The 27,821-nt window shown below is 41.5% G+C and overlaps 2 protein-coding genes across 7 annotated transcripts in view; one reads left to right on the forward strand and one right to left on the reverse strand.

The window, feature by feature from the left end:
* ZC4H2 (zinc finger C4H2-type containing) overlaps positions 1-3,001 on the reverse strand; it is a 21,817-nt gene extending 18,816 nt beyond the window's left edge. Inside the window, exon 1 of the mRNA XM_071569748.1 lies at positions 2,859-3,001. The gene's annotated coding sequence lies outside the window, so the exon portion shown is untranslated. The remainder of the gene's footprint in view (positions 1-2,858) is intronic.
* On the forward strand, positions 2,580-27,784 carry ZC3H12B (zinc finger CCCH-type containing 12B). 6 transcript variants are annotated; one of them, XM_071569735.1, is made up of 8 exons: positions 2,580-4,322; positions 4,748-4,905; positions 5,737-5,895; positions 18,477-19,249; positions 20,063-20,202; positions 20,899-21,133; positions 21,221-21,327; positions 21,884-27,784. In XM_071569735.1, the coding sequence occupies exons 4-8, from the start codon at positions 18,639-18,641 to the stop codon at positions 23,299-23,301; spliced, it is 2,511 nt and encodes an 836-aa protein (XP_071425836.1). In that variant the 5' UTR covers positions 2,580-4,322; positions 4,748-4,905; positions 5,737-5,895; positions 18,477-18,638; the 3' UTR covers positions 23,302-27,784. The 6 variants fall into 6 exon arrangements, with proteins under 6 accessions (XP_071425836.1, XP_071425834.1, XP_071425837.1 ...); XM_071569733.1 differs by having other exon boundaries at positions 2,580-4,905; XM_071569736.1 differs by lacking the exon at positions 4,748-4,905 and having other exon boundaries at positions 2,580-2,916.
* The last annotated feature ends 37 nt before the right edge of the window (positions 27,785-27,821 follow it).

Here is a 27,821-nt window from a genome sequence, read left to right on the forward strand (position 1 = left end):
CAATTCCACTAAACAAGAAACTAAGAAATAAATTGAAGGTTCAAGCATTATAAAAATTATTTCAGAGTCTCTTACGAACCTTCAAAGTAAAGACTTTGAGGATTGAACAAATCCAACTTTTGCAATTTTCTGGAACACACAGCGAATAAGTAGCATTTGTGAATGGGAGATATTTTAGTTATTTTCTAGATTAATTAAGGATTTTGGCGTATGTTGTTGTGTTCTTCAATTAAAGAAAGATGAAAGAAAACAGTGATAGGCATCAGCACCCTCCTCCTCATGCCACAGCTTTTGTAAAGAAATCAAAACATAAAAAGTCTGATCTGAATATAATTTTAGTCAATTGCAAACTCTTGCTGCTTTAAAAACTGGAAGACTGTAAGTGAGCTGTGTGCTCAGAGGGGGCAGGCTTCTTCAATGCGTGACTGAAACACATGAGCTAATTGGTTTGAGGGGGTAGAAGACAAGGTAGTTACAGTCAGCAGTGAATCTTGATGCTAAGACAGTGAGGGAGTGAGAGTTGGTGGGTGAGAATATGAGAGGGAGAGAAGGAAAATGTCCTCAAACAGGAGTAACGGTAATCCCAGCCTACTTTTGCACTGTTTATATTTTTTCATTTCTGGTTTTACAAGCTAAACTAAAAGTTTGAGGACAGAAAATGAAAACTCAAGGTCAACTTGTTACTTTGCTTTGAAAGACAGATAGAAAACCACTCCGCAGTCTTATAAATTAGCTGGAAGTTTTTAGGAAGTAAACCTACCCACAAGCACAAGCAATTATTTTTCTATCTACATTTAAAAAAAGGACAGAAAAATATTACATCTCCATATTTCAAGGTGGTCACAAAGTTTGATACTTGCAGTTCAAGCACATACAAATTAGTGGCATTCACCTTGCACCTCATGGCTTCAGTTAAGCATTTGAATGTCTGTGTTTCAATTTGCCTTGTATACAGAGTGGGTCTGACAGTTCGTTACATGATCCAAAATCACTGCACTGATGTGTATCGTCTATTCTGCTTTACAAACTTTGATATGTGGGATCCAAATAACGATCACATTCTCCCAGCACACAGATTAGATTTGTCAATGAAAGCTAAGGAACTTAAGCACAGAACTGGCACTGAAAAAAATATTTTAGCTGATCCTGAAAAATTCAACCTTGTTTCTATTTGACCCTTTCTAAACCAAAAGGTAATGAGTGGATAGATTTCAAAACAAGTTGCAGTATTATGCAGAACAAAATCGGTGCTAGCATACTGCCCTACTTCACTGAGCACAGGATTGAATTTTTGTGCATAAAAAACCTAGCCAATTCCATTTAACAGTCTAACATCAGTCCACACACTTCATCATTATGAAACCAAATCTAGTTCAGAACAATTCCAACTGCAAGAATGACTTTTTTTCCCCCTAGGTAATCACCTCAGGTACAGAAAACAATTCTACAGGTCTGGATGGAGTGATGCAATGTAGGTCCCTTCTAACTGAACTATTAGCTATTAGTATTCTAACTGAATTGAAAAATTTGTGCAACGTTTTATGAAACAAATAGCATTTAAAGAAGTATTAGAGATTGAAGACAAATGGAAAAGAGCCCCCAGTAAAACATCAATAGAACTGAACTTTGGCTAATATACTGGTGGTTCAGGTACGAGTCACCACCATGAGCAGAATGTGTAGCAGTGTTGTCAATCCTAAACATCAGAAAATGGGTGATTCAAAATGGTGCAACCCAAGTTATGAAATTTGCTTTAAACTCCCAAGGTTTTAAAATGGAAATAAATTCTTTCTGTATCTCGCTGGGGTTTTGAGCTTTCAAAATGTACTCCTCACATTTGCCAGATTATTTTCCTACAAGTGGGCCATCCCAATTGTACTGGCCCATTTCAAATTTTAGGGAAAAGCTCATACTGGTTTCAGGAAAGCTGAAGGTAATGACCAGCAACACTGAAACTGATAGGAGGCAACTACACGCTAGCCCTGAGATCTTCAGAGCATCTAGTCTTTAAATGTGTGTTTCATGCAAAGCCTGAAGGACTTCCAAATTTTTGTTAATCCTATGCTGGAGCACCCGTTTGCATCCTACCGAGCTAAAGCTCTAAGTACCTGCATATGTTAACCTTGGCTAATCCCAAAACTAGGCCTAAATATCTCTGCATTCAGTCATGTCCTTTATTCCATTCTCCATCCCCGTGACATGCAAAACTGGGCACAGACAGTGCTTTTACAGACCACCTGCCATCCTCCCTAAGCCTCCTCATCTTGTTTCAGTCAGGGCGTTACATGTCTGCAGCGGACAAGGCCAAGGGAGACATCTCCCTTTTCCAATCTCTTCCGGAACCGGAGCACACATCCGCCTCGCAGCTCGCCCCCACTACACGGCAGCCCCCAGCGCTCAGCCGGCGATGCCCGGCAGCTGCCGCGCCCGCTGCCCTTGGCCAGGCTGTGCCCGCCCGGCCCGGCCCGGCCCGGCCCGGCCCGGCCGCAGCGGCGCGTGCGCCGTGAGGGAGAGGCCCGCGGCGCGCCCCCGCGCCAGCCTGCGCGTGCGCCGCCCTCAGGAGCGCGCCTGCGGCAGCGGGGGCGCGCGCGTTGCCGGGCGACGGCGGCCGGGCGGCGGCGCGGGCCCGGTGCGGCGCGGCCGGGGATGAGGCGGCGGCAGCGGCCCCCACGCTCCCGCCGGCGCTGAACGCCGCGCCCGCACTTCCCCCCTTCTCCTTCCATCGCGTCTCGCCCTGGCTCTGCTCCTCCACGCCCTCTCCTCTCCCTTCGCTCCGGCCGGCCCTTCTCCCTCCATGCAGCGGGAGCGGCCGGAGTGGGGCCCGTGCTGCGGCCGCGCCGAGCCCCGCCGTCCCTCACCTCTTCGCCGCCAGTTTTCGCAGGGAGCCGCGGGCGTTGTCTACAGCGACAACAGCGGGTGAGGTGCCGGCCGGGGCGGCGGGTGCTGAGGGCGGGCGAGCGCGGCTCGGAGCGGGGGCGAGGCCTGCGCACCTCCCGGGGGCCCGCGCGGCGCGGGGGGCGCCCCCTGCCGGCCGCCTGCTGGGCCCGGCCGCAGCCGCGGCGCGTCCGGGGCGTCCCTCTCGGTGCCGCCGTGCCGGGGGGCTGCTGTCCCTCTCGGTGCCGCCGTGCCGGGGGGCTGCTGTCCCTCTCGGTGCCGCCGTGCCGGGGGGCTGCTGTCCCTCTCGGTGCCGCCGTGCCGGGGGGCTGCTGTCCCTCTCGGTGCCGCCGTGCCGGGGGGGCTGCTGTCCCTCTCGGTGCCGCCGTGCCGGGGGGGCTGCTGTCCCTCTCGGTGCCGCCGTGCCGGGGGGCTGCTGTCCCTCTCGGTGCCGCCCTGCCGGGGGGGCTGCTGTCCCGGCGGTGCCGCCGTGCCGGGGGGCTGCTGTCCCTCTCGGTGCCGCCGTGCCAGGGAGGGCTTCGGTGCCGCTGTCCCGGGGGTGCCGCCGTCACGTGGGTGCCGCTGTCCCGCTCGGTGCCGCTGTCCCGGGGGTGCCCCTGCCTGGGTACCCCGCAGCCCTGCGCGTACCCCGCGGCCGCCGCCCGCCCCGCACAGGCGGCTGGCCGGCCGGGGGAACATTGGCCTTGGCGGGGACCCGGCGGCGCCGGCCTCGCACAGCCCTGCGGGAGCCAGGAGAGTGCTCGGGGCCCTGGGGCTGCTGCGGCAGCGCAGGGAGAACGGCGGGGACAGGTGGGAACGGAGCCGGAAAATTCGCCGGGTTTCACTGAGTAATTTTAAGTAATTACGCGCCGAGGAGGGATTTCGAAGGTTGCCTTAGCACGCTGTTTAAGAAGGTGTTAAGTGTGTGAACAAAAGAAGAGTAGCAAGAAACTTGCATTAACAAAAAAAGGCGGTGAAATAAGGAAATTACTTTTGTGGAGGATACCTGATGATCTCAACTTACATCCTTCCATTTTCCTTTATAGTACAACTGTGAATAAGGAACTGCTCACTCATGCAGTATACGTGAGGTTTGAGATACTTTTTCTGATAAGTTAATTTAAAAATATTTTTTCATAGCTGTTTTCTGTTCTAATTATCAGTAAATAATTTGGAAATTATATTTGACAAGAGCTGTTTATTTCCTTCACAAGTTAGCAAACAGGAAAATTGAATCAAAAGCTACATTGTGTCTTCTGATAGGTGGGAATCTAAATTCATGTTTATTGAGATATGTGTGATATTGTTTCACTTTTTTTTAATCTTTCAGTGTGTTTCAGTGATTAGCATGTGTTGTCGTTAATGGGAAGTAAGAATAAGAAGAATATTAAAATGCTGGTCATTTATGAAAGTGCAGCATTCCAGGTCCATCTGATTTCTTATGCTTGGTATGTCTGTTTATTGAAATCGGAGAGCCTTTCAAGTAGTCTTTTTTGTATGGGAGTATCATTTATTGATGAGATATGTCTTTTGCTTGCCAGGTGTCATAAATGAACTATGGTATGTAGAACTGAAAGGTGTACTTCACTAATGTGGCAAATGTCACTTATAAAATTATCTTTGCTTCCTGCTGGAGAAATGGGTTAGTGGGAATATCAAGGTCATCTTCAAATTTAGAATAATTTAGCTGCCTTTGGAATATGTCTTTTCTTCTTCAATGTCATGTGTTTCCCATGTATCAGTCCTGTGGCTGTTGATATTTTCTGGACTTGTGATCTGCTTGTCTTCTAAAATAATATAATAACTAGCAAATTTTAAAAGAAGCAATCTATAAAGCTTTCTAAGTGAGTTTTGTTTGAATGACCTCTATAAGGTGTATTTTTAAAAAAGAAAATCTAGCTGCATGCAAACTCACTGTTCAGAAAGAATGGAAAGAGAAAGGGTTAAGCGGATGAACGGATACCAGTGACACTTGATATACTGATGAACTAGTAAGAAAGTGACTTCTTACTGTCAGCAGCTCTGAATTAGGTAAGTTCTGGCTTTCTCTTCTTTGATCTTTCTGAATGCCTTTTCCAATGAATATTATTCCATTGTAGACATGTTTTGGTTTTCCTAACCACCTCACAGTTTGTGACTAAATGTCATTTTATTAAACACTTATAATTCTACTGTGTATCTGTGAATAACAGAAGTAAAACAAATTGGTTATATCACTTGCACTTTGTTACTGTTTACATCAAGAGCAGAAGCACTGAAGCTTTTGGGAATAAAGAAGGCCGCATGTAAGTTCAGTTATAGAAGCAGGGCTTGGAAAGGTCAAGAAAAGCAATTTATAAACTTGGAAGAAGTTTGCAGGTGTTGCCATATTGTGAATTAGTTTGATATATTGATTTGTCCATCTCATAAAGTGAAGAAAAAAGAAGTCCTAGTGAACTGTAATGCTACCTACCTCACACACATCCCTGAGAATGCTGTTCTCCTTTGATTGTGAAATCAGCTAGCTCTAAAGGACTTTGAAGAGCCATGTCTTCATGGCTGGACACATATGTATTTGTAAATATATAAACTTTAATTTTTTGTAATGTCCCTGTAAAAAGCTATTTTTTTCCTAGCCCTTATAAATGAAAAGCATGTTTGGGTAATAATACTGGTATTTTTAAAATGCTTTACATCTGTTAATGTAGAGTGTTTTTTTTATTTCCTGTGAACTGTCCCTTTTTGTTGTTAAGCTGTATTTGCTGGGATCTATATTCATGGTAACACAGATAATTCATCTGGAAGTAAGAATACCATGACCACCTGTACTGATCAAGGCTTTCTGGTGCCATGATAAGTGGTGTTGTGTTTGATGTATTTCAGAGTTAGCAAACATTTGGAAGTGCAGAGCTAAGCAGTGCAGCGTCTCCTAAGATGTCATTCATTCTTCTGAGGTGACCAGTTTATTCATGAGACTGGCCATAATAGCTCTTCATTAACTGGCAGTTTTCTTTCATATCTACGTGTTCTTTCTGTATTTAAGTAAGTACTTCAGCTAAGTATCTTTGAGTCGTAAAGGTAGCTATTGTATTTAATTTTCTTACAGTGGTTTTTTTTGACATTTCTTGCTAGAGCAGATTGATTCATCATGTCAAAATACACCCTAGGCTTTACATGGTGCGTTGTACAGTGTAACTAAAGTGTTTTATAAATCCCAGCATAGACCAAGGTGCTTTTTGGTTCCTCAGTCGAAATACAAGAGCCCCTTTTCCACATTCATTCCATCTGGAGAGGGACCCCTCATCAAGATTAATGTCTGTTCTGATTAGCTGAGTCAAATTCTATTCCAGTTGACTAGAGAGGGATGCTGTAACAGGGGTAGAGTATCAAACTTAGGTTAAAGCCAAAAGTTTAGACTCTTAATTATATTCAGTGAGGGCATCCACAAGAAGTTTACTTTGTGCACTCGTTTAATGAACCCACAAGACACCTCAGTGAAATCACATAATGTCAAAACTAACTGACAATTTCAAACTAAACCCACATGCTATTGGCCCCTCTGACTCTATGCTCTCTTTTTAAAGATAAAATACTAATTTCCATCTCTGCTAAGTCTCCTTTTTTGATTACGATGTTGTCCTGATTTAAAAAACAAGTAAACCTCTAAAACAAAATTACCCATCACACAAAACAAAACCCTTCCTCCCTCAGGCCTTATCTATATTTAGCTCTCCCTTCAGAAAGCCAGCGATGAAGTTGCTGGAGCATGGGGATTTGCTGTTTGCACTTTCAGGTCAGGGTGGTAGGCTTTTTCACTTGTCTTTTGATAATGACTTTCCAGCTTCACCTTTTTCACTTGTCTTTTGATAATGACTTTCCAGCTTCTTCACCTTGGAAATGACTAGCGTTGTCATTATAGGAATGAAAAAATCTTAGCATAAAAGAATAAGTAGTTTGGATTGGACCTAATTCAAGTGATAATTCGTCCAAAACTTTGCTGAAAACAGACATAATTAGCCTTTGACTGACTTTGTTTTTGGAAAAGCAAGGTAATAGGTGTGTAAATCTAAAGTCACAACATGCCTTTAAGCTCCTCTTGCTGTTTTCCATAAAGGTACTGGTTGATGCTTAGTGAGCAAGGTGCCATTCTGGGCTTTAGCCATTTTTTTTAGTAGAGTCTGAAGTGATTGTTTCAGTTTATCAGAAAGCTTCTGTTGTTACAGGTGAGATACATCCTGAGTTACAACCCCCTTGTGGGATGGCAGAGCATGTGAGGGTCCATCCAGTATACTGAGATCTTTAGAAACAGAATACCCTTTGTTTTTCAGATTTCTCCAAGATTTTTGAGGGTTTTTTGTTACAGAACATTTGGTTTAGTCTATCAAAGTAGTGTTCTCAATATTACATTACAAGTTGAATTAGTGGAAGTTATAGAATCGTAGAATGAACTGGGTTGGAAGAGACCTCTGAGATCATCAAGTCCAACCCTTGATCCAACCCCACTGTGATCACCAGATCATGGCACTTGGTGCCACATCAGTCTCATCTTAAAAACCTCCAGGGACAGAGAGTCTGCCACCTCTCTGGGCAGCCCGTTCCAATGCCTGACCACTCTGTGAAGAATTTATTTCTAATATCCAACCTAAACCTCCCCTGGCAGAGCTTAAGCTCGTGCCTTCTTGTTCTACTGCTGGTTCCTGGGAGAGGAGACCAACCCCCACCTGACTAGAACTTCCCTTCAGGTAGTTCTAGACAGTGAGCAGTTAGCCTCCTCTTCTCCAGGCTGAACACCCCCAGCTCCCTCAGCCTCTCCCCACAGCACTTGTGCTCCAGTCCCTTCTCCAGCCTCGTTGTTCTTCTCTGGCCCCGCTCCAGCCCCTCAAGCTCTTTGCTGAACTGAGGGGCCCAGAACTGAACACAACACTCAAGGCGTGGCCTCCCCAGGGCAGAGTACAGGGGAAGGGTCACTGCCCTGGGCCTGCTGGCCACGCTAGTTTGGATCCAGGCCAGGATCCCATTGGCCTTCTTGGCCACCTGGGCACACTGTTGGCTCATGTTGAGCTTCCTGTCAATTTGTACCCCCAGGTCCCTTTCCCCCTGTTCCTCTCCAGCCACTCTGTGCCCAGCCTGGAGCGCTGCAGGGGGTTGGTGTGGCCAAAGGGCAGGACCTGGCTCTTGGCCTTGTTGAACCTCATCCCGCTGGAATCAGCCCATCTCTCCAGCCTTTCCAGGTCCCTCTGCAGAGCCCTCCTACCTTCCACCAGCTCGACACTCCCTCCCAACTTGGTGTCATGTACAAACTTGCTGATGATGGACTCAATCCCCTCATCTAAATCGTCAGTAAAGATGTTAAACAGGACTGGGCCCAACACTCACCCCTGAGGGACACCTCTGGTGGCCAGCTGGACACAGCCCCGTTCACCAGCACTCTCTGGGTCCAGCCATCCAGTCAGCTCTTAACCCAGCAGAGAATGGGTTTTTTCCATCACTGTTCAGGGTAGACAAGACACAGGTAGGCACAGTAAGGTACATAAGATCAGAAAGGTAAAGCTTAGTGGTATTTCTAAAGTAATTTCTAGTTCTCTGTGTTCTGGTGTATGGATTATTCAAATTCAGTCCTGTCTGCACAGCTGAACTTTTTCTACCATTACAAGTGTTCTGTCAGCATTTGTCAAGGAAGAATATCCCCTTTAGGACAGGGTAGTGGTAATGATCACATTCATCTGGACTGGTGAGTCAACATTGAAAATCTTCTTTTGCTGTTTGCCTCTGTAATAAAAGAGGGCTAAGTCATGTTTCTTACTGTTTTTCTCCAAAGGTGGTTAAGGGAGAGAGACAGATGGAGACACAGAAATGGCAAATCTGTTTTTCTTTTAAGATACTACATCTGAATTGACTCAGGAAGAACCTTCTAAATAAAAAGTTATTACTAACCATAGGTAGCAGGCTATTTATTCAATTGCTGTTTCAATATTAATTTTAAGGGCAAAATGTTTGCTGCTGGTGTAAACTGCTAGTACTTCACTTTAGATTTCATGTATATTAGTGTTTTATTTCAGAGAACATATGGTGAGTAGAAAAAGTAAAATATTTTCTTTGATACTGTTCTGAATTTCACTTGATAAAAGACTGCACAATATTAGGCCTTTGATTTGTGTAAACTAAGGTGGATCTGTTCATCAGAATGACAGTGTTGAGACTTCCCAGGAATGTGTTGGGGCTGACATGGCATAGGTAAGATAAGAAAAAAGTTTAATCTGAATCAAAATGCTGTCATTTATATGGCTCTAGTTATCAAGGGACTGAAGAGTCTGATCTTCCATTTTAATGCCTCTGTTAAAAATGCTATTTGACTTAGTGCATGTTCTGCAAACACTGATTATACATATTTCTAAATTTGTAAATGAGCTGCAGATTTGTGCTCAAATCTTACTTTAGAACATCTCTTAATCTGTTAGATTAAAAAGTGCAAGAAGTACTTGAACATGTGTTCATTTTAAGTGTCTTAAAATTAGAGTATTCTTACTAAATGAAGATTTCTCACTCCTCAGCGAGCAAAATATTGTAAGTGATGTTAATGCCCAAGTATTTGCATAAAAAAGCAGCTGGTTTTAAAGGCTGATACTCTTGTTTTCCTTCACTGTGTAATGTGTATGTATTTTGGACATTTTATGGAAGCTATATCAGAATATGTGTGCTGTACATCTGGCACTGACTTGATGTTCTATGACTGTTGCTTGCTAAGTGTAAAAGCTCCTAGGACAGCCTTAATAAAACTATATAAAATACAGTTTTAAACTGCAACTATAAATTATGGATATTGTAGTTTTCTAAAAGCATCAAATTCTGAAGTCACTTTAATTTCCAAATGGCCAACTTAAATAGGAAGATTTTTTTAAAGCCTATTTTATCCTGTTTTCCTACAATCTTGCAACATTCATCATTTAAATAAGCTAAGCTACCACATTTGTTACATACTGAAAATAATTCATTCTAGAGTTCAAAAAATAAATTGGTGAAAGTGATTAATTCCTGTTGAACTGCAACATATATTATTATGATGTGCATGTGCATACTGTAATGTATTCCTGTTATCTCTGTTTTAAATAATGATAAATATGAAAATCTAATGGGTCAAAGTCTACATACACACAGGCAAAATGCTGCAAATCTCCAACTCTTTGCCTTTTTATTAAGGACAAGAGATAATTGCCTATAATATGATGCAGCACAACTTGTCCGATTTTTTAATTCATTCTGAAATAGCTAAATGTTAATTTTAGAATATTTCTCTGCTTTTCTTCGGCTGTGAATCTGTCCCAGCAGATGTGTACCACTTAAGAGCATAATTAGAATGAGCTAAAGCTCCTGGTTTTATTTATGACTCATATACTTTGTCAGCTTTAGGGGCTTTTTCAGCAGATAAAATAGTTCACTACCTCAGAAAATATTCTGAGCAGCAAGCAGTAATGTGTAATATCTGTACTGCTCCTGAGATAAGAATACAAGACAGTTGTGTCCTCAGTGCCAATGTAAACATCAGTGCTGTGTTGTGTCATTTTTTTCACAAGCACTGTAGAAATGCAATTTTCAGAATCACGGGCCTATCCAAATTCTTGGGCCATCTTGAGCTGCTCTTGGTCCGTGTCCTCTGACAGTAACTACTGCCTAATAAATACTCTTTTGTCACATTCCTGATGAGTTGCACAATGTATTTTGGTGGTGGTTGGTTTGCTGGGGTTTTGTGTGTGTGTGCTGCAGGCTCAAATCATAATGTCTTTAAAACGGCAATTAGTCCTGCGTTGGGGAAGTTTTTCAGGCTCAGGAAAACATGCTTGGGAAGTGCATTAGAGTTCTTGACAGGAATCCCCGGTCTGTGCTGTAGCACAGTACGATGCTGTAGATCTGTTGATTGTAGTGTCCCTGAACACTGAATCATTGTTAAAAAGGCTTCTCGTTCTCTTTGCCCCTACTTAGAGTTTCCAACAGTGTGACAACTCCTTAATGCATCTGTACTAACTTTTAAAAAGTATACAGTGTAAGCAATAAGAAAACAAAAGGGTGGAAAATTATCTGCAAGGATACTTCTCTTAACAGATAATTAGTGGTTTTTTTTTTATTTCCCCCAGTAACTTTTTTCTGTATGTATAGGGGGAAAGTGAGCATAAAGGCAAGGAGATAATAGAGAAGTCTCAATGGATCATCCATTGTTTCCTGAAATAGAGCTCAACTAAGATACCCCTGTCCAAAGACTTTTCCTGAAAGCTGTAATTTTATTTTATGTGATGCATGAATTGCTTGTACTAGATTAAATGTAATCCATGGTTCACACTTGTACTATTTACTCTGATATTACCCTAATAAATGTGTTTCAAGTGAACTTTGTATGTAGAGTTGAGATTATCACTTTGTCTTCTCCACCCCTCTGATGTCTTTCTGTAACGGGTCCCAGAGTCTCATTGCTAAAGATCTTTCAGTCTTTAGTCTATACCATGTTATTGCGGAGTTAATTCAAATGGCTTGGATTGTTTATTTGCTTCACAGATTTCTCATCTACAGATCTCTCCTTTTACTCTAACTTCTGACTTGAATCGAATTTCACAATTCCCCTAAACGTTCAGTTTCTAATTTAATCTGATTTAATATCTCCTTCATACCTGGGCCTGAAGTCTAGGAGTCCTCTTAGACTACTGAGATTTCTCAGTGTTATGGCCAGGAAAGAAGGCCCACATTGAGTCTCTTTTTTCCATTAATCCACCAAAACATTTGTCCAGGCACTCACTTAGAACTGAGATCTTTTCCTAAGGTGCATATTTTGATGTGTATGTGTATATTTGCACATGTGTATGTTAAATGCATAATTTCTTTCCACTTTCCCCTTCAAAGCCTCTCCATAACTCCCTTATTCTGCCCACAAAGTACTACTTTCTAAAGGTGTCTGGACAAACAGTGATCTGAAACAATACCAAACTTTATTTGCTCTTTCTGATAGTCCAGCCTGACACTGTAATTCTAGATTGTATATTCTCTGGGTAAGGGACTAAATGGTTAGAATAGAATAGGAACTGATAGAGGTCCCTAAGTACAGCTGTACTGCTGTTCCTAGATAATGTAAATCAGAAAGAAAAGAAATGATGTCTTACTGTCTTCTCTCTTCTCTGCTCACATGTTTGAATTTCTGAGAAGTGCAGTGTGGAAAAACAGACAAACTATCCTGTTGCTCCTTATGAGGGTTTTTTTCAGTCTTAATGCCAGTGAGTTAATTGCATAAGTATGTTGCAGCTGACTGCAAGTACTCTCGGAGATGTGGTAATGATTGTGGTTGTTTTTACATGTATCAAAGAAATTACAGAAATTTGTCGCTTAAGTGGGAAACAGGAGGAAGATTAATAGCCAGGAGTTGTTTTCATATAGATGTGCAAAGTGCAAACTACCAAATAGTCTTGTATTAAAAAAACAGTGTTATAGTTTTGCACATACTTCCTTTTAGACTGCATGTATTCAAATTATGCACATTATATACAGGCTATAACTTTAAAGTTTAAATATTATCTTTACTCCATCTCTTTTATTTTAGAAAAATTTAGTGGTGACTTGATCAATTAAAAAAACTAAGCATGTGGGACCTGATGGCATTGTTATAAAAGAAGTTGAATATATATGGTTTTAGCCAAAGTTTGAAGATTTAAGTGCACTACATGGAATGTGTGCTATGTACAGTTATTAGTAACAAAGATAGGCTCACAACTCAATAAGAAGTGTACTTAACGTCAGATGTTGAGTTTTTTCCACTGTAGTTTAGCATTTTGCACTGTATTAAATTTTTTTAAATAATGATAACATTACAATATTTGGGCACAACGTGATATTTGAGAGAAATGTGTGTAATATTCCAGTAATACTTAATATTGAAGGACTGCAGGGTAGATTTTTTTATATCAGGCTTTTGTTGTTTGAACCTTTTCTAATCTTTTATTATGATGCTAGAATATAATTTGATTGTCCTCTCACAGTTCATTCAGCTGTATGGAAAACATTCTAAAGAAATACTTGAACAAATTACTTTAAAAAGTTCAAGTCGCAAAAATGTAGATATTTATATACACATAGTAATAAAAATGCATCTTGCCTGAAATGTTTGTAATGGACTGCTAGAGTGTGTGATAAAAGCTCATCTTCACAACCGCAAAGGAACTTGAGGTTACAGTGGCCGGCAGAAGAACCCCAATAACACAGAGAAATGATGGCTCAGCACAGACTTCTGTGGGGGCTGTTACAGTACAGCCATCAGCCCTATGCTCTGGGGGTGACACCCAGCAAAAGGAGTTCACTGGTGGTAGAGTCTGGCTAGACCATCTCACAGACTGAGGGAGTGAGGGGGTGTGGTTGGGTGGTGCAAGAAGAGTAGTTTGTGAGACTTGGGCAGTCTGGGGAAGAACCAAAGGCATTGGAGAAGTTGGGAGAGAATTGAGGTTTCAAGATGATTTGTGAAGGAACCACCATGAGAAAATAGAGAAGTAAGGTCATAAAAGGTACAATGCCTTTAAAGGGATTGTTGATCAGTATACTTGTCTGTGTTGGGAACCTGGTCAGGATGCTGTGTTATCTTCACATTAAGGTCTATTTCTAACTGGTTTTGTGGGTGAAAGGCTCTCTAGGGCTCTGTGTGCCTGTAATAGAAGAAAGTGCAAGGTTTGCTTGTTGGTGCATGAATGTCAGCAAGTACTGAGCTGAACTAGTTGTCAGGAAGTTTTAAGTGGTTAAAGAAGCCATGTATATAGGTCTGTCTCTGAAGTGAGACCACTGGACAAGTTGGCTACCAGAGGGACCAGCAGGTCCTGGCCAACTGCCAGAGAGACTGTGAGGTCTGCGAGTGGACTAAGAACTCTGATTTGAGAGCGGGACTGTGTCTGTTGAGGATATAACAGGGCAGACTAAGGGAGACAGAGGCATCACCAGCAGTGCTGATGGGCTTAGCTTTGCCTGGCTTGACAGTGGCGTTGTCTGACATGGGGGCATCACCTGGTCTCTTCTTACAGCTGGTCTCTTCTCACCTCTGCAGCTCCCCCACTACCAAAATCAAAGAATCATTCAGGTTAGAAAAGACCTCTAAGATCGTCAAGCCCAACTGGTAGCCCAGCACTGTCATGTTCACTGCTCAACCATGTCTCTAAGTGCCAGATCCACGGACTTTGAACACCTACAGGGATGATGAATCCACCACTACTCTAGGCAGCCTGTTCCAGTGCCTGACCACCCTTTCAGTGAAAACATTTTCCCCACTATCGAACATAAACCTTCCCTGGGACAACTTCAGACCATTTCTTTGTATCTGCCTCTTGTTCCCGGGGACAGAGTCAACCCCCACCTGGCTCCACTCTCCTGTCAGAGAGTTGCAGAGAGCAAGAAGGTCCCCCCTGAGTCTGCTTTTCTCCAGTCTGAGCTTCCTGCCAACTCTCTCAGCCCATCCTCATCAGACTTGTGCTCCAGACCCTTCACCAGCTATGTTGCCCTTCTTAGAGGATCATAGAATCAGCTGGGTTGAAAAAGACCTCTAAGATCTTGGAGTCCAAGCTTTGACCTAACACCACCCTGTGTACGAGACCGTGGCACTTAGTGCCACTCCCAGTCTCTTAAATACCTCCAGGGACGGTGACTCGACAGCCTCCCTGGGCAGCCTGTTCCAATGCCCTATCACTCTGTAAAAAACTTCTTTCATGCCTAACCTATACCTCCCCTGGGCCAGCTTATAACTGTGCCCCGTTGTTCTGCTGCTGGTTGCCTGGGAGAAGAGATCAACCCCTGCCTGGCTACAGCATCCTTTCAGGTAGTTGTAGGGAGTGAGGTCTCCCCTGAGCCTCCTCCAGACTAAACATCCCCAGCTCCCTGAGCCTTTCGTCACAGCACTTGTGCTCCAGTCCCTTCACAAACCTCATTGCCCTTCTCTGCACCTGCTCCAACACCTCAGTATTCTTCCTAAATTGAGACAGGACACAGGATTCAAGGTGTGGCCTCACCTGTGCCAAGTACAGAGGAAGAATTACTTCTCTGGTCTTGCTGGCCATGCTATTCTTGATACAGGCCAGGATCTCACTGGCCTTCTTGGCCACCTGGCCACACTGCTGGCTCATGTTCAGCTTCCTGTCAGTTAGTACCCCCAGGTCCCTTTCTGCCTGGCTGCTCTCCCACCACTCTGTGCCCAGCCTGGAGCGCTGCAGGGGGTTGTTGTGGCCAAAGTGCAGGACCCGGCACTTGGCCTTGTTGAACCTCATCCCATTGGAATCAGCCCATCTCTCCAGCCTGTTCAAGTCCCTCTGCAGAGCCCTCCTACCCTCCAGCAGATCAACATTATGCTCCAGCTTGGTGTCATCTGCAAATTTGCTAATGGTGGACTGGATCCCCTTGTCCAGATCATCAAAAAAGATAGTAAACAGGACCAGACCCAGCACTGATCACTGGGGCCACCACTAGTGACCACCACCAAGTGGTTGCAGCCCCATTCACACCACTGTCTGGGCCCAGCCATCCAACCAGTTCTTAACGCAGCAGAGAGTGCTCCTGTCCAAGCTGTGGGCTGACAGCTTTTCCAGGAATATACTGTGGGAGACAGTATCAGAGGCTTTGCTGAAGTCCAGGTAGACACATCTACAGCCTTCCTCTCATCCGCCAGGCAGGTCTACCAGTCATAAAAGGAGATCCCGTTGGTCAGGCAGGACCTGCCCCTCCTAAATCCGTGCTGTCTGGGTCTGATCACCTGTCCTCTAGGTGCCGTGTGATGGCACTCAGGATGATCTGTTCCATAAGCTTGTCAGGCACTGAGGTCAGGCTGACAGGCCCGTAGTTTCCCAGATCTTCCTTCTGGCCCCTCTTGTGGATGGGCATCCCATTAGCCAGCTTCCAATTGTCCGGAACCTCCCTGGTGAGCCAGGACTGGTCTTTGGACATGGTCCAGCACCTCAGTATTTTTTGTGCTGTGAGGGGCCCCAAACTGAATCCTAGATTTGAGCTGCAGCCTCAGCAGTGCCAAAGTGAGGGAGGCAGTCACTCCCCTAGTCCTGCTGGCAACACAATTTGTGATACAAGCCAGGATGCCATTAGTCTCACAGCTGCTGACCAGCACCCCCAGGTTCCTCTCTGCGAAGCAGCCTTCGAGCCTCATCTTGTCCTGGCAACCTGATATGTATGGATGGATTTCCCATTTACAGACTTTCATCTTTGTCATCCAGAGAGGGGATCAAGATCAGGCCCTTGGCACTGCTTGTGTTGGTGGGATTACTTGCTCAGCCTTCCTCATGGCTGCAGGTGCATGGTGTTTTCTGAACAGAAAGCACAGTTACTTGGTACAGTAGAGGGCATGTATTTGAGAAGTGATACTTAAGATACTACAAGCAGCATGGGAAGCAGTTAAACATACTTTAAAATTCTTCATTAGGTTAGGTTTCAATGGCAACAGATACAAACAGTGAAGCAAGGACCTCGTTTTAGTTGAGCCAGGAAACACCAACAATTTAGGAAGCATCAGAAAAATACCAATAAATTGTCCCCAAGGAATTAGGGAGAGATCCTCCCAAAAGATGAAGAGGCCATTCTGTGATTCTATTAGTGGTATGTCAGGGGCTGCAATTTTCAGCATCTTTTTACCTAAAACTGAAATTATATGAAAATTTAGAATGAATAAGCTTTGACTTATGTGCACACTGGCGATTCTTTCCTTTTTCTTTTGTGGCTTATAATGCTTTGTAAAATGTCTGTACTGCTTTTCAGTAGATGCTTTCACTACATAAAATTTTGATTTTATGTTTATTATATTTGCTTATATCACTAAATTGATATATTCCTGTGTGTCAGCATTTCTGTTGTTATTCTTTTGATTTGGGTATCTACTGAATTTTGTTCTGTGGAAAAATTTAAAATTATATTTTTAGAAAGAAAACCAAATAAATAACAAAATTAACAATGTCAGAGGTGCTGTTCTTGTAGCTACAGTAGATGCAACTTTGTCACCAGAGCAGATTCCAGTACTTACTTTTAGTCCTTAGTTTTGGCATTACTGTACATCAAGGGAGTTACGCTGCTGTACATTAAGGGAGTATTTCTCCTATTATTTGCTTTTTTGGTAGACCACAGTAATTAAATAAGAGCCACTGTGGTCTCTTGGGGAAATAGGAATCAGATTTCTAAAAAGCTTTTCAATACGAGTATGTTTGATAATGGCCTGCACAGAAATAATTCGTGTACTTGGTTGAGTGCTTACACTCTTTTGAGGAAAAATTTGTCTTTTTTTAATGCTTGCTCATAGCCTGAAGGAATATGAGAGATGAGGGAGTGGATTAGAAAAGTGCATATGAAAGAGAGAGAAAGTTATTGTTACAGTCATGACTGGCAATCCCCCCAAGACCACGAACTAAGCATTTGTTTATTTGTTTGTTTGTTTATTTGGTGCTTTTTGAATGCATAAGGAGCTTATTAAGAAACTGCACATTTGACCAATCTTTGCTCCAGTGCCAAAATTGTGCCTCTTTTAAGAGTCACAAAATTCTTATAGAAATCCCAGGAAAGAGTTTTTCATGCATCTACAGCTTATATCTGCAGCATTTGTCAGAGGACAAACATAACTGGCTATGCTGTAAGAAGCAAGGTTTATTAAAATTAAAAAAGGGATTTAAAATATATGGTTTCTTCAAGACTATTATTTTTCATTATTCACAAGGGATCTTGCATTCGCAATCTGCTGTTCTGCAAGAGAAGAGGAAAGTGGAACTAACTTGCAGCTTTCTGCAAGCAGGCCTCTAGCCAGTTCCTTTGGTGATCACCTGTCTCCAATTACCTGCATAAATATATAGGCCTTAGTTTACCGTTTTATCTAAAACATAGAATGTTGTATATGCAATTTCTTTCAAAAACTGTTTTTCAAAATCTCCATGATGTTAGTTAAGCCTTTCAGAGGTTAACTTGAATCTTCTAGTTAGTCAGACCTGTCACTAGAATTCCTTGAATAAATATTCTTCTGGTATAAGACAAGCATTATGAGTTTGTATCCTGACTTTCTGACAATGCAGTAATATCCATCCTCGATGTTGGAATTTTCAGTACAGTAGATACAGAAAACGGAGCACAAGATGATCATCTTGCAGAACCTTTGTGTGTCTTGTTACTGAGCTTTACATGTCTAGGAGCCAGCTTAACTTGATGGTTCTGATAGTAAACCCTTACTGAAGGAGACTGAAAGGGTTTGCCTTAAATTTCATGCATACTGGAATGCTGGACAGTTGTTCCTCACGTAGACAGGCAGTTCCTGCAGTAGAAGACAGGTTTCTAGTGCAAGTAGTGGGTCACTCCTTTCTGGTTTATTATCTTTAAATATTACTCAGATAATCCATTTATTCCAACTGTAGTTTTATTGTGTGGGAACTGTCTTTTTTTTTCTTTTTTTTTCATAGGTAGAGTAACTGATGGGGGGGAAAGAGAGTTTAATTTGTGATTATAGAGGCATTATTATGATCAGTTTTACATAGAAATGTGAATGAATAGGGACCTCTACTGACTTGTAAACAAAATCATTGTAGTTGAGTGTTTCGCAGAATTGCTTGTAGCCTAATTTTTAGTTTTTTTCTTTTTTTAAGGAACTTCATCTTGATGTTATTTATGCCAGAACACAGTAAGCAAGGCAAATTGACTCCAGCCTCATGTAAACTTTTAACTGGCCAACATGATGCCATTGAATATGAATTCCAGGTGGCTTTGGAAGTGAAAGAGAACTGAGCTCTGGCTGGAAGCTGAACGTGATGACGGCCTGGTCTATGGTAGGGAAGCTGAAAATGGAGAAGAGGCACTCCAGAGAAGACAGAAATGTGGAACAAGATGCGGGAGAATGCAGTGCTGAATCTGAGGAATGGACGAGCTCAGAAAGTGAGCCTGAGCAGCCATACTTCAGAAGCAGCTGTAGCAGTACTCAATGGAGAGAGAAGGAGGTTTCCACCAAACCACATAGGCCGCTCTGCCGGTCGCCTTGTTTGGATCGCCCAAGTTTTTCACAGAGCAGCATCACACAAGACTTGAAGGTAGATGAATGCAAAACAAATTTGGACAAGGAATACCAAGCTAAAATGGATTTTGCTTTAAAGCTTGGGTATGCAGGAGATCAGATCCAGGCTGTACTGAATAAATTGGGAGCAGATGCACTCATCAATGATGTTCTAGCAGAGCTTGTGAGACTTGGCAACAAAAGTGAGTCAGAGGGACAAAGCAGTGTCAGCAGTACCACCAGTACTCTGGTGCCAAGAGGCCCTTGCCCAAAGGAAATTGCAAGCCCTGAATTGTCACTGGAGGATGAAGTTGTGGATAACAGTGATAACCTGAGGCCAATTGTCATTGATGGAAGCAATGTTGCTATGAGGTGGGTGTCCCTGTCACAACATTTGAAATAAATAAATCACTAAAATATTTATAAGAAAAATCAGTATTGATAGCAAGGTCGTTTTAAATCATGTATACTATTACAATGATAAAACATCTATTTTACAGACTAGGATTTTAATTATGCTAATTATGTAATCCACATTCCAGTTCCTCTCTCCTCCTCTTAAACCCAAGTTCTCTCCTCAATTCTTACATTCCAGCAATCTACTTCTAGCATACCTTCGTGTGGATTATTTAATTTTTTGAAATTCCTTGAACAATGTTGAAAATTGCTTTTGGACATTAAAGAAAAGTAACCAAACAGGGAAGGAGAACTTGGTTCTTTTTAAAATTACATGCAATGTATGCTGATCACATTCAGTGAACTTCATGGTATTTGAGCTCCTGCTCATGGAGCCTGCTCAAGATTCACAGCAATTTAGCTTTGTCAGTACAGGGATAATGTGTGAGCTAAACCTGCACTCGCACAGCTATGGTGCTTGCCCCACCTTGAGTCCCGCGTGCAGTTTTGGGCAGCACAACGTGAAAAAGACAGGGAACCATTAGAAAGTGTACAAGGGAGGCCATGAGATGGTGAAGGGTGCTGTAATCTGATGGCTGAATAGCTCTCTGTACAATTGTCTTTTTCCAAGTATGTAAGGAGGTCTAATAAAACTACAGTCTTTACTTTCCTTATATCCTTTGACCAAGGCAACTTTAGAAGAAGCAATCAGTCAAAACCAGCACAACAAAAAGCAAAACGAAATGTAACGTTTGCTCTTGCTGTCTCTAAAACTTGCATGTTCTTCAGCCATGGGAATAAAGAAGGATTTTCCTGCCGGGGGATTCAACTAGCTGTTGATTGGTTTCTGGAAAAAGGACATAAAGATATCACGGTGTTTGTACCTGCATGGAGAAAAGAACAGTCTCGACCTGATGCACCAATTACAGGTAACATCAGGATTTGCTTTGACCCCTTTGTTAAAAAGAAAAAAAGTGATTGTCATCTTTCTGATGGGTCCCATGTACAGGGTTGTGGATGTGACATTGCGTGATGATGTTGCTCTCAGCTGTTTGCTTGAAAACACTACAGTTTCACTGGTGAAGCAACAAGCATTTAAGTATCTGTATGTGTAAACAATGCCGTGTTTTTTGTAACATTACAGCATCATTTCAACACTTTGGAGAAGCAGTAGTCAAAATTTTTCTTTCAAAGCATATAGGAATTGAGTCTTATTTGCTGGGTGAGTATAAAACAGGTAGTAATAGGCCAGGGACTCAGTTAGTAGGGTTATCTTGAATACTTTGATCCACAGAAAGTACTTGTATTTTACTCTAGGCTAACAAGAAGGCTATTGTATACAGCAATAAATGAGTTCTTGAAATGTTCAGAAAGACTGAGTAAAGGTACATGGCTGTAGAGTAGTTATGAAGTTTAAATATTGAGTATTTACTCAGTGCTTTGAAACCTGAGAAATAAAATGGCACTCTGCATCTAAGTGCTTTTAATTATAATGGGAACTCTGTGTGAATATAATTGCAAAATACTTTGTCAGAAAAAAAGAGCAAGAATTTTCATATTTCAAAGGCTGCATTTCTTTATTTTAAAACCTTTTTAATAGCCGCTCAAATAAAATTATTTTACAGATCAAGAAATCTTACGTAAATTGGAGAAAGAAAAAATTCTTGTTTTCACCCCATCTCGAAGAGTTCAGGGAAGAAGAGTAGTTTGCTATGATGATCGATTCATAGTAAAACTTGCTTTCGACTCAGATGGCATCATTGTATCAAATGATAACTATCGGGATCTTCAAAATGAAAAACCAGAATGGAAGAAGTTCATAGAGGAGCGGCTGCTAATGTATTCTTTTGTGAATGACAAGTATGGGTTCTTTCTTCAAAAGTAAGGGAATTTGCTCGTTCAGCATCCTCAGGAAAAACTGATCACGTTTTCTTTCTTTTTCCTCAGATTTATGCCTCCTGACGATCCCTTAGGACGCCACGGTCCAAGCCTTGAAAATTTCTTACGAAAAAGGCCTGTTATTCCTGAACATAAGAAACAACCGTGTCCTTATGGTAAGTGGCCGAGTCAGATCGATCTGTTGCATTTAAAGGCAGGTGAAGCAAGCAGTTAACATCTTGTCATTACTGGAAAAAAAAACCACTCCATTTTTCAGGTTGCCATCCAACCGCTATGTCCCTTTTTATACCCTCCATACACATATTTATAGAAACAATGTAGCAGAAAATTCAGGCTTACCAGATAAACCTTGGGGATAACACAGCTTTTTGCTATTTTATTCTGGTTTGTAGTCAAGGAAAGAGATTAATAATTATACAAACTGTGTTAAAGCTGGTTGATTTTATATAGCACTGAGTATGTTGTCAGTATTGAAATCCTGAGCCAGTAGGAGGAAATGTGGTATGTCTTGCTTTTGATGCAGTGATACACATTAATACAGGTAGCAGAGTCTGTGATTGCCACTGTATACCAAATACATAATTATTCCTTAGCAGGTTAATCTAGAAACAATACTATTGAGAAGTGGTGAAAGATACAAAGAAAAAGATAGCAGCTGATGGTGTTGATGAGGTTTTTTATTCATTTAACATGAAAACACTTTTCTTCCAGGTAAAAAGTGCACCTATGGGCACAAATGTAAATATTATCACCCAGAACGTGCAAACCAGCCTCAAAGGTCAGTAGCGGATGAGCTTCGAATAAGTGCCAAATTATCTGCTGTGAAAACTATGAGTGAGGGAGCCTTGGCCAAATGTGGCACAGGGCCATCCAGCTCCAAAGGAGAAATCAGTTCTGAAGTGAAACGCATTGCCCCAAAACGCCAGTCAGATCCAAGCATTAGGTCAGTAGCTGTGGAGCCTGAGGAAAAGTTATCAGTAGCCCGGAAGTCTGAGGCCAGCTCTGTCCCGTCTCTGGTTTCTGCACTAAGTGTACCAACGCTCCCTCCACCAAAAAGCCATGCAGCTGGTGCATTAAACACTCGTTCTGCAAGCAGTCCAGTGCCAGGTTCCTCACAGTTCATGCATCAGAAATCCTCACTGGAACATATGTCCAGTGTGCAATATCCTCCTATACTAGTCACCAATAGCCATGGCACCTCAGTTACCTATACGGACCAGTATCCCAAATATGAGTCATTGGGGGACCATGGTTATTACTCCTTACTCAGTGATTTCTCCAACTTAAGCATAAGTAGTATCCGTAACTCAGATTATTACGGGGCTGATACGGACCAGGGGATGTATTCTAGAAACTCAAGCCCCTGTCCTGACAATTGCTTAAGCCATACAAGTAATGATTCTTATTCCTCTTACAATGACTTGTATCTGGGTGTAGCAGATGCCAGTCCCGAAGACAATGTGAAGAGCCACAGACTGCCATCGCAAAATCGTCTTCAGCCTTTTCCCCATGGTTACCATGAAGCCTTAAATAGAGTTCAGAGTTACGGAACTGAAGAGCCTAAGCAATCCCTTCGCAAACAGTCAGTTTCCCACTTAGGCCTACATGCCCAGCATCCAGTTGTTGGAGCACGGTCCAGTTGTCCAGAATACCCTGTGCCTCAAAGTGTTCATCCATCTACTGCACAGCCAAGCCGTGCCTTGGTCATGACGAGAATGGACAGCATTTCCGACTCGCGGCTTTATGAAAGTAACCCCGGCCGGCAGAGACGGCCCCCCCTGTGCCGAGAGCAGCACGCCAGCTGGGACCCCCTGCCGTGTGCGTCAGACTCCTACACTTACCACTCCTACCCACTGAGCAACAGCCTCATGCAGCCTTGTTACGAACCCGTCATGGTAAGGAGCATGCCTGAGAAGATGGAACAGCTCTGGAGGAATCCCTGGATTGGGATATGTGGTGAGCCACGGGAACCTCATATCATCCCAGAACATCAGTATCAAACGTACAAGAACCTCTGCAATATTTTCCCTCCAAGCATTGTCCTTTCCGTGATGGAAAAAAATCCCCACATAACAGATGCACAACAGCTGGCAGCTATGATTGTTGCCAAATTAAGAACAGGGCGTTAAAGCAGTACAGCCTCTTTTGGGTAAATGGAACTCTACAGCACGTAGGACCCAGAGGAAAACTTACATGAAGGAACGGGCCAAGCTACTGTAAATATTTTCTGCTAAGATGGTATGAAATTCTGTACACAGTAGCAATCATATTATATGCTGAGGCACTATATAAAAGTTGATTGTATTGCAAATTTTAAGATTTTTAAATATAGGGATTTTTAATCATATTTTATAGGAAATGCATACCTTGCTGCATGGATAGCTCATTGAGAACTATAATGTCACATTCAGTGTCTCAAAGCTGTTACTACAAAATTATTGTTAGCAATTAATACTGCATGTATTATTGTACACGTTCAATTTGCTTATAAATACCTAATTGGCTTCTAAAAGTATGTTCTATATACATCCAGATGACTTTTAGGGATTCAGCTTTGTCATTTGACACTGCCTACTGGCATCTTAAATACTGAAGAAAAAGTAAATTTGAGAAAAATTAAAATACTCGATTTGTAAAAGGGAAAACTGATTTCAGTTTTTGACTGTCAGAATGGTTGTTGGTACTTAAATTTCAGAAGTGTTTCTCAAGAATTTGAGTATCTATTACATTGTCCAGTATGTTGGTGCAATCCAACAGAAACCAAATACTTTTTTAAATTAGGACCAAAGCATACAGGAGTGTAAAGGTGTGAGTGCCATTCAATAAACCAAGTTTAACTGTAGCTTCTCTCTTCAGAATTGCCTCTCAAACCTACAGGGAGCAGCTGCTGGCCCAAGTGACCAGACAGGCTGAAAGTGTCAGTTTTATGTAAACCAAATTACTCGACCTGAAGCAGTGAAAGCAGGATGTTAACATGGACGTTCATCAGTACCTACAGCCCTTCCTCTGGAAGCAAGGATAATGTTTGAATGAGCCTGACACTCAGATCAACTTGAGGCAGGGTGGAGGGGTGAGGCTGCTTCTTGAATAGAGATGCTCCAGTTTGGATTTGTGGCAAAGCTGTCCTGGTTCTTGCTCTTCAGATCCACGCAAAGGTGTGCATTTGCCTCATGAAGGCTTTTAGAGTTCCTGTTTCAACAGGTGAGATAATTTTGTGTGGCAATTGTTTGTGCAACTGGTATCTTGCTCAGGGTGGGAACCTTTGTAGCTGAAATGTCTCCAAAAGAGGCGTTTATTGTTTTTTTTAAGCTGCACTGACTGGACGCCCTTTTTCAATCCACTGTATATTTCAACATTTTGAACCATGACTAACTAACTCGACATGTCTCGAGCTAGGACTTGTTGACTTCTACTGTAGTTTTTTCATGAAAGTTGAGAAGGCCTGGTTTATGGCCTTTTGTTTCTTCATGAGAAGGTGTGACACTGCCTAAATGTTTCTTACTGTGAAACACACAGAACGTGAGGCTGCAGTCAGGGTTGTTTCTGGTGTTTTGATAATGGCTTGCATGCTGCTTTCTAGTTATCTGTTTGTCTGAGAAACAAAGTTTATCATTTCCTCCACTTGTGTTACTGTAGTCGTTGTTTTGATTCAAAATATCTTGTGGGCTCTTTTTCATGTGCAAAATCTGCATCATGTAAAAAAACCCAACAAATGAACCAACAACAAACCACAATTCTGGGTGCAACTACAGTTAATTTACTGACCTTTGATAACTGCATCATTTCACACAGGATAAGTATTCTTGTGTTGGTACAGACAACATACAAAATGACCATGTCATTGTGTATTTGAAATGGAGGAAACTTGAAGGTGATTCTGTACTTACACTTGGTGTTTAAAAATAACTGAAGTTTTAATTAGCTGGCTATTCTCTGCTAATGGGAAAAAAAGAAATCTTTAGGTACTTACAGTATTTGGGGAAAACAGATTTAACTCTTGACCAGTTTTCAAAAACATTTCATATTTTTAATTTTGGATTAATTTTTATTCTCTTCTCTTGCATGGTACAAGCAGCTGAGAGCAATGCCTCAAATAACCAGAAATGACCTTTTGTTTGTTGATACAAATTGTATCTTTTTTTCTTGATTGTATAAAAACTGTGTATAAAAAATAATCTCTAGATTAACTTCAGTATTACATTTTCACCACAATGTTTGTGACACCGTGTGTCACAGGGAAGTAGCCCATGAGTAATTATGGATTTTTTTTTATTTAAAATGGGCACTTGTAGTTTATAGACAAACAAGGACAACTTTGCAGAACCAGTTTATGTACACGGATACTGTGTGTACATCTCTAAGCATTACAGAGGTATCTTCAGTCTATTAAGCAGATACTTTCTTGCACTAAACTTATGTAAAAAATGTTGCTGTTAGCTCATCTGCATGTGTTTAAAGAGTAACAGTAATTGCTATAGACCTTACTTTATTCTAACATTAATTTATAAATTATTTAGGTATGATATGAGGTTTATTGTGCACTCATGTTTTCCATCTTGCATGGAATTAAATATTTGTATGCAGAAAAATGTTTGTTCTGTTTTTCTCCACTTAAGAAGATAAGCTGTTTTAAGAGAGGTTTAGTCGGTGTTTTTGATGTTTCCTAATGGGGAAACCCAGAGATTTCTGTATGAAGTGTTGGGTGGCTTAGGGAGATACCCGTTTTTGTAGGATTTGTCATTTCAATTTCTACTAAGCTTTTACTGATAAAATAACTCCTTTTTAAAAATGGGAATGCTGTGCTAATACAAACCCAGCAAACTATTTCCCAAAGACATTTCAAAGGCAAATTGTCTTTTGCTAGGAAGCTCTTTAAGCATCCACCCTGCACAGCTATGGAATGGGCAGTGGAGCCTTGTGGAAATAACCTGCAAATTTTGTGTTTAGTCCTCCTTGAAGGTAATAAAACTTTTCTGTGTGATGTATCTTTCCTGATCAACTCCTTTAAGTGATAATTCAGCCATCCACGTGTGTTTTCAGGTATGTTTACACCACAATTCAAAACATGACACATTCACTAATGTTTAGCACATAAGCTTAGATTTCTTCTTACATGGAAGAGTTGATCTTATTAACACCTGATCACAACTGTCTATATTGTAAATATAAGACTTCATATAAGTGCTCTTTTTGAGAGCATGGTATTTAAATGTTTTTAAAACTGTAAGAGAACAGTTCTAGAAACTATATTTTAATAAAATCCATGAAAATAGAATTCTAGATGAGGGGGAAAAAAGTGTGAAGGTAAAATCATGGACTACTGCAGAAAACAGGAGTTATGCAGTGGATTTTAGTGCTTTCCTGGGACCAGAGCGTTCTCTGGAGTTGTGATTTACTCATCCTTTGTCTTTAGCTAATTACTTTCACATAATCTGTCACTTAAAAGTGTGTACCTTTAAAGTCATAAATCAGAGCCCAAATGCTTTAGGGTATGTTGATCTAAGTTATTTAATGTTTCTTGTAAGCATTACATGTCTGTAATATAGTACATTTTAGATGATTTCACTGCTGTTAGTCTGTTGTTGTCATATTAAGCTGCAGTAGTTGGCTTTACTCGTTTGTAGAATTAAACATTACTGTTTAATTGTTGTAAAATTTTATAAATCTCTTTGGGTTTTTTTGGTTGACCCAAATATAATGTAAGTCTTAATGACAAAATGAGTGAAAATGGATGTTAAACCAGTATGTAGTATTCTTAAATCTCTGTGGTAACAAGCATGCACCGCTGCAGTTGCTGCTGCATGTAATTTATTTACCAGCATGAGTGTTTAGCTTTTGTAAAAATGCTTTAATTTTAAACTTAAAAACACGTGTGGAGTATGGTTGCTTAGAACAAGTAGTAAAAGGAGCCTCTTTTTAAAAAAAAACAAGCACAGCCAAAACATCAATCTAGGTGAGTTTCCCCCTACCTACTTTAAATGCCAGTTTATCTCAAATTATGTATTTTGGCATTTTGAAATTCTTAATGATGAAGTCAGAACATACAAAGAATTTGTCCAAAGTTATAAAATACCTGGTGCCATGTATACAGTACCTGTGATGTCCAGCAAACCACAAACAGGAACACCTGATTACTGCAATTTTTAAAATCCATCCGAAGAAGGAACACCCGTCATTTCTGTGAAGTTTTGCTCCACAGCCAAAAGTACTACAGGACTTAAAATGGTCAGATCTTTAGATCTGTCATGGTTAATTCTGTGGTGAGTGTTCAGCTTTAATACTCCTCTTACGTACCCACAGCTTGTCTGTGTGACAGAGCCCTCATTAACTGTGTTCTCTCAAGTATTTCAACTGGAAAAATAGAAGTGTATCATCACTTCAGTGATTCTCATGCCAGTACTCGGTTAGCCTGTGATGATTTTGGTTTGTGGTATTAAAGTTTGTAAATGTATTAAGAGAATTACAAGAATCTAAAAGAAGTACAGGCTGTCACTTGTTCCCCCTTGCTCTGTGTAAATGTTTTGCACAATTATTTAATAATACGAGACATGTTGTAACTTATATATATATAAATAAAAAATTGCTTATTTAATAAAACTGAGAGCCATTGGATTATTATTTGTTTCCAGCTTTTTATTTTTCAACCCTC

Source organism: Pithys albifrons, chromosome 14, assembly GCF_047495875.1.
Source record: "Pithys albifrons albifrons isolate INPA30051 chromosome 14, PitAlb_v1, whole genome shotgun sequence".
Taxonomy (NCBI): Eukaryota; Metazoa; Chordata; class Aves; order Passeriformes; family Thamnophilidae; genus Pithys; species Pithys albifrons.

Coding starts and splice junctions, on each gene's coding strand:
- ZC3H12B (XM_071569733.1), top strand. CDS start 18,639: ATGACGGCCTGGTCTATGGTAGGGAAGCTGAAAATGGAGAAGAGGCAC. Junction 20,203..20,898: donor ACCTGATGCACCAATTACAG/GTAACATCAGGA, acceptor ATTATTTTACAG/ATCAAGAAATCTTACGTAAA. Junction 21,328..21,883: donor GAAACAACCGTGTCCTTATG/GTAAGTGGCCGA, acceptor CTTTTCTTCCAG/GTAAAAAGTGCACCTATGGG.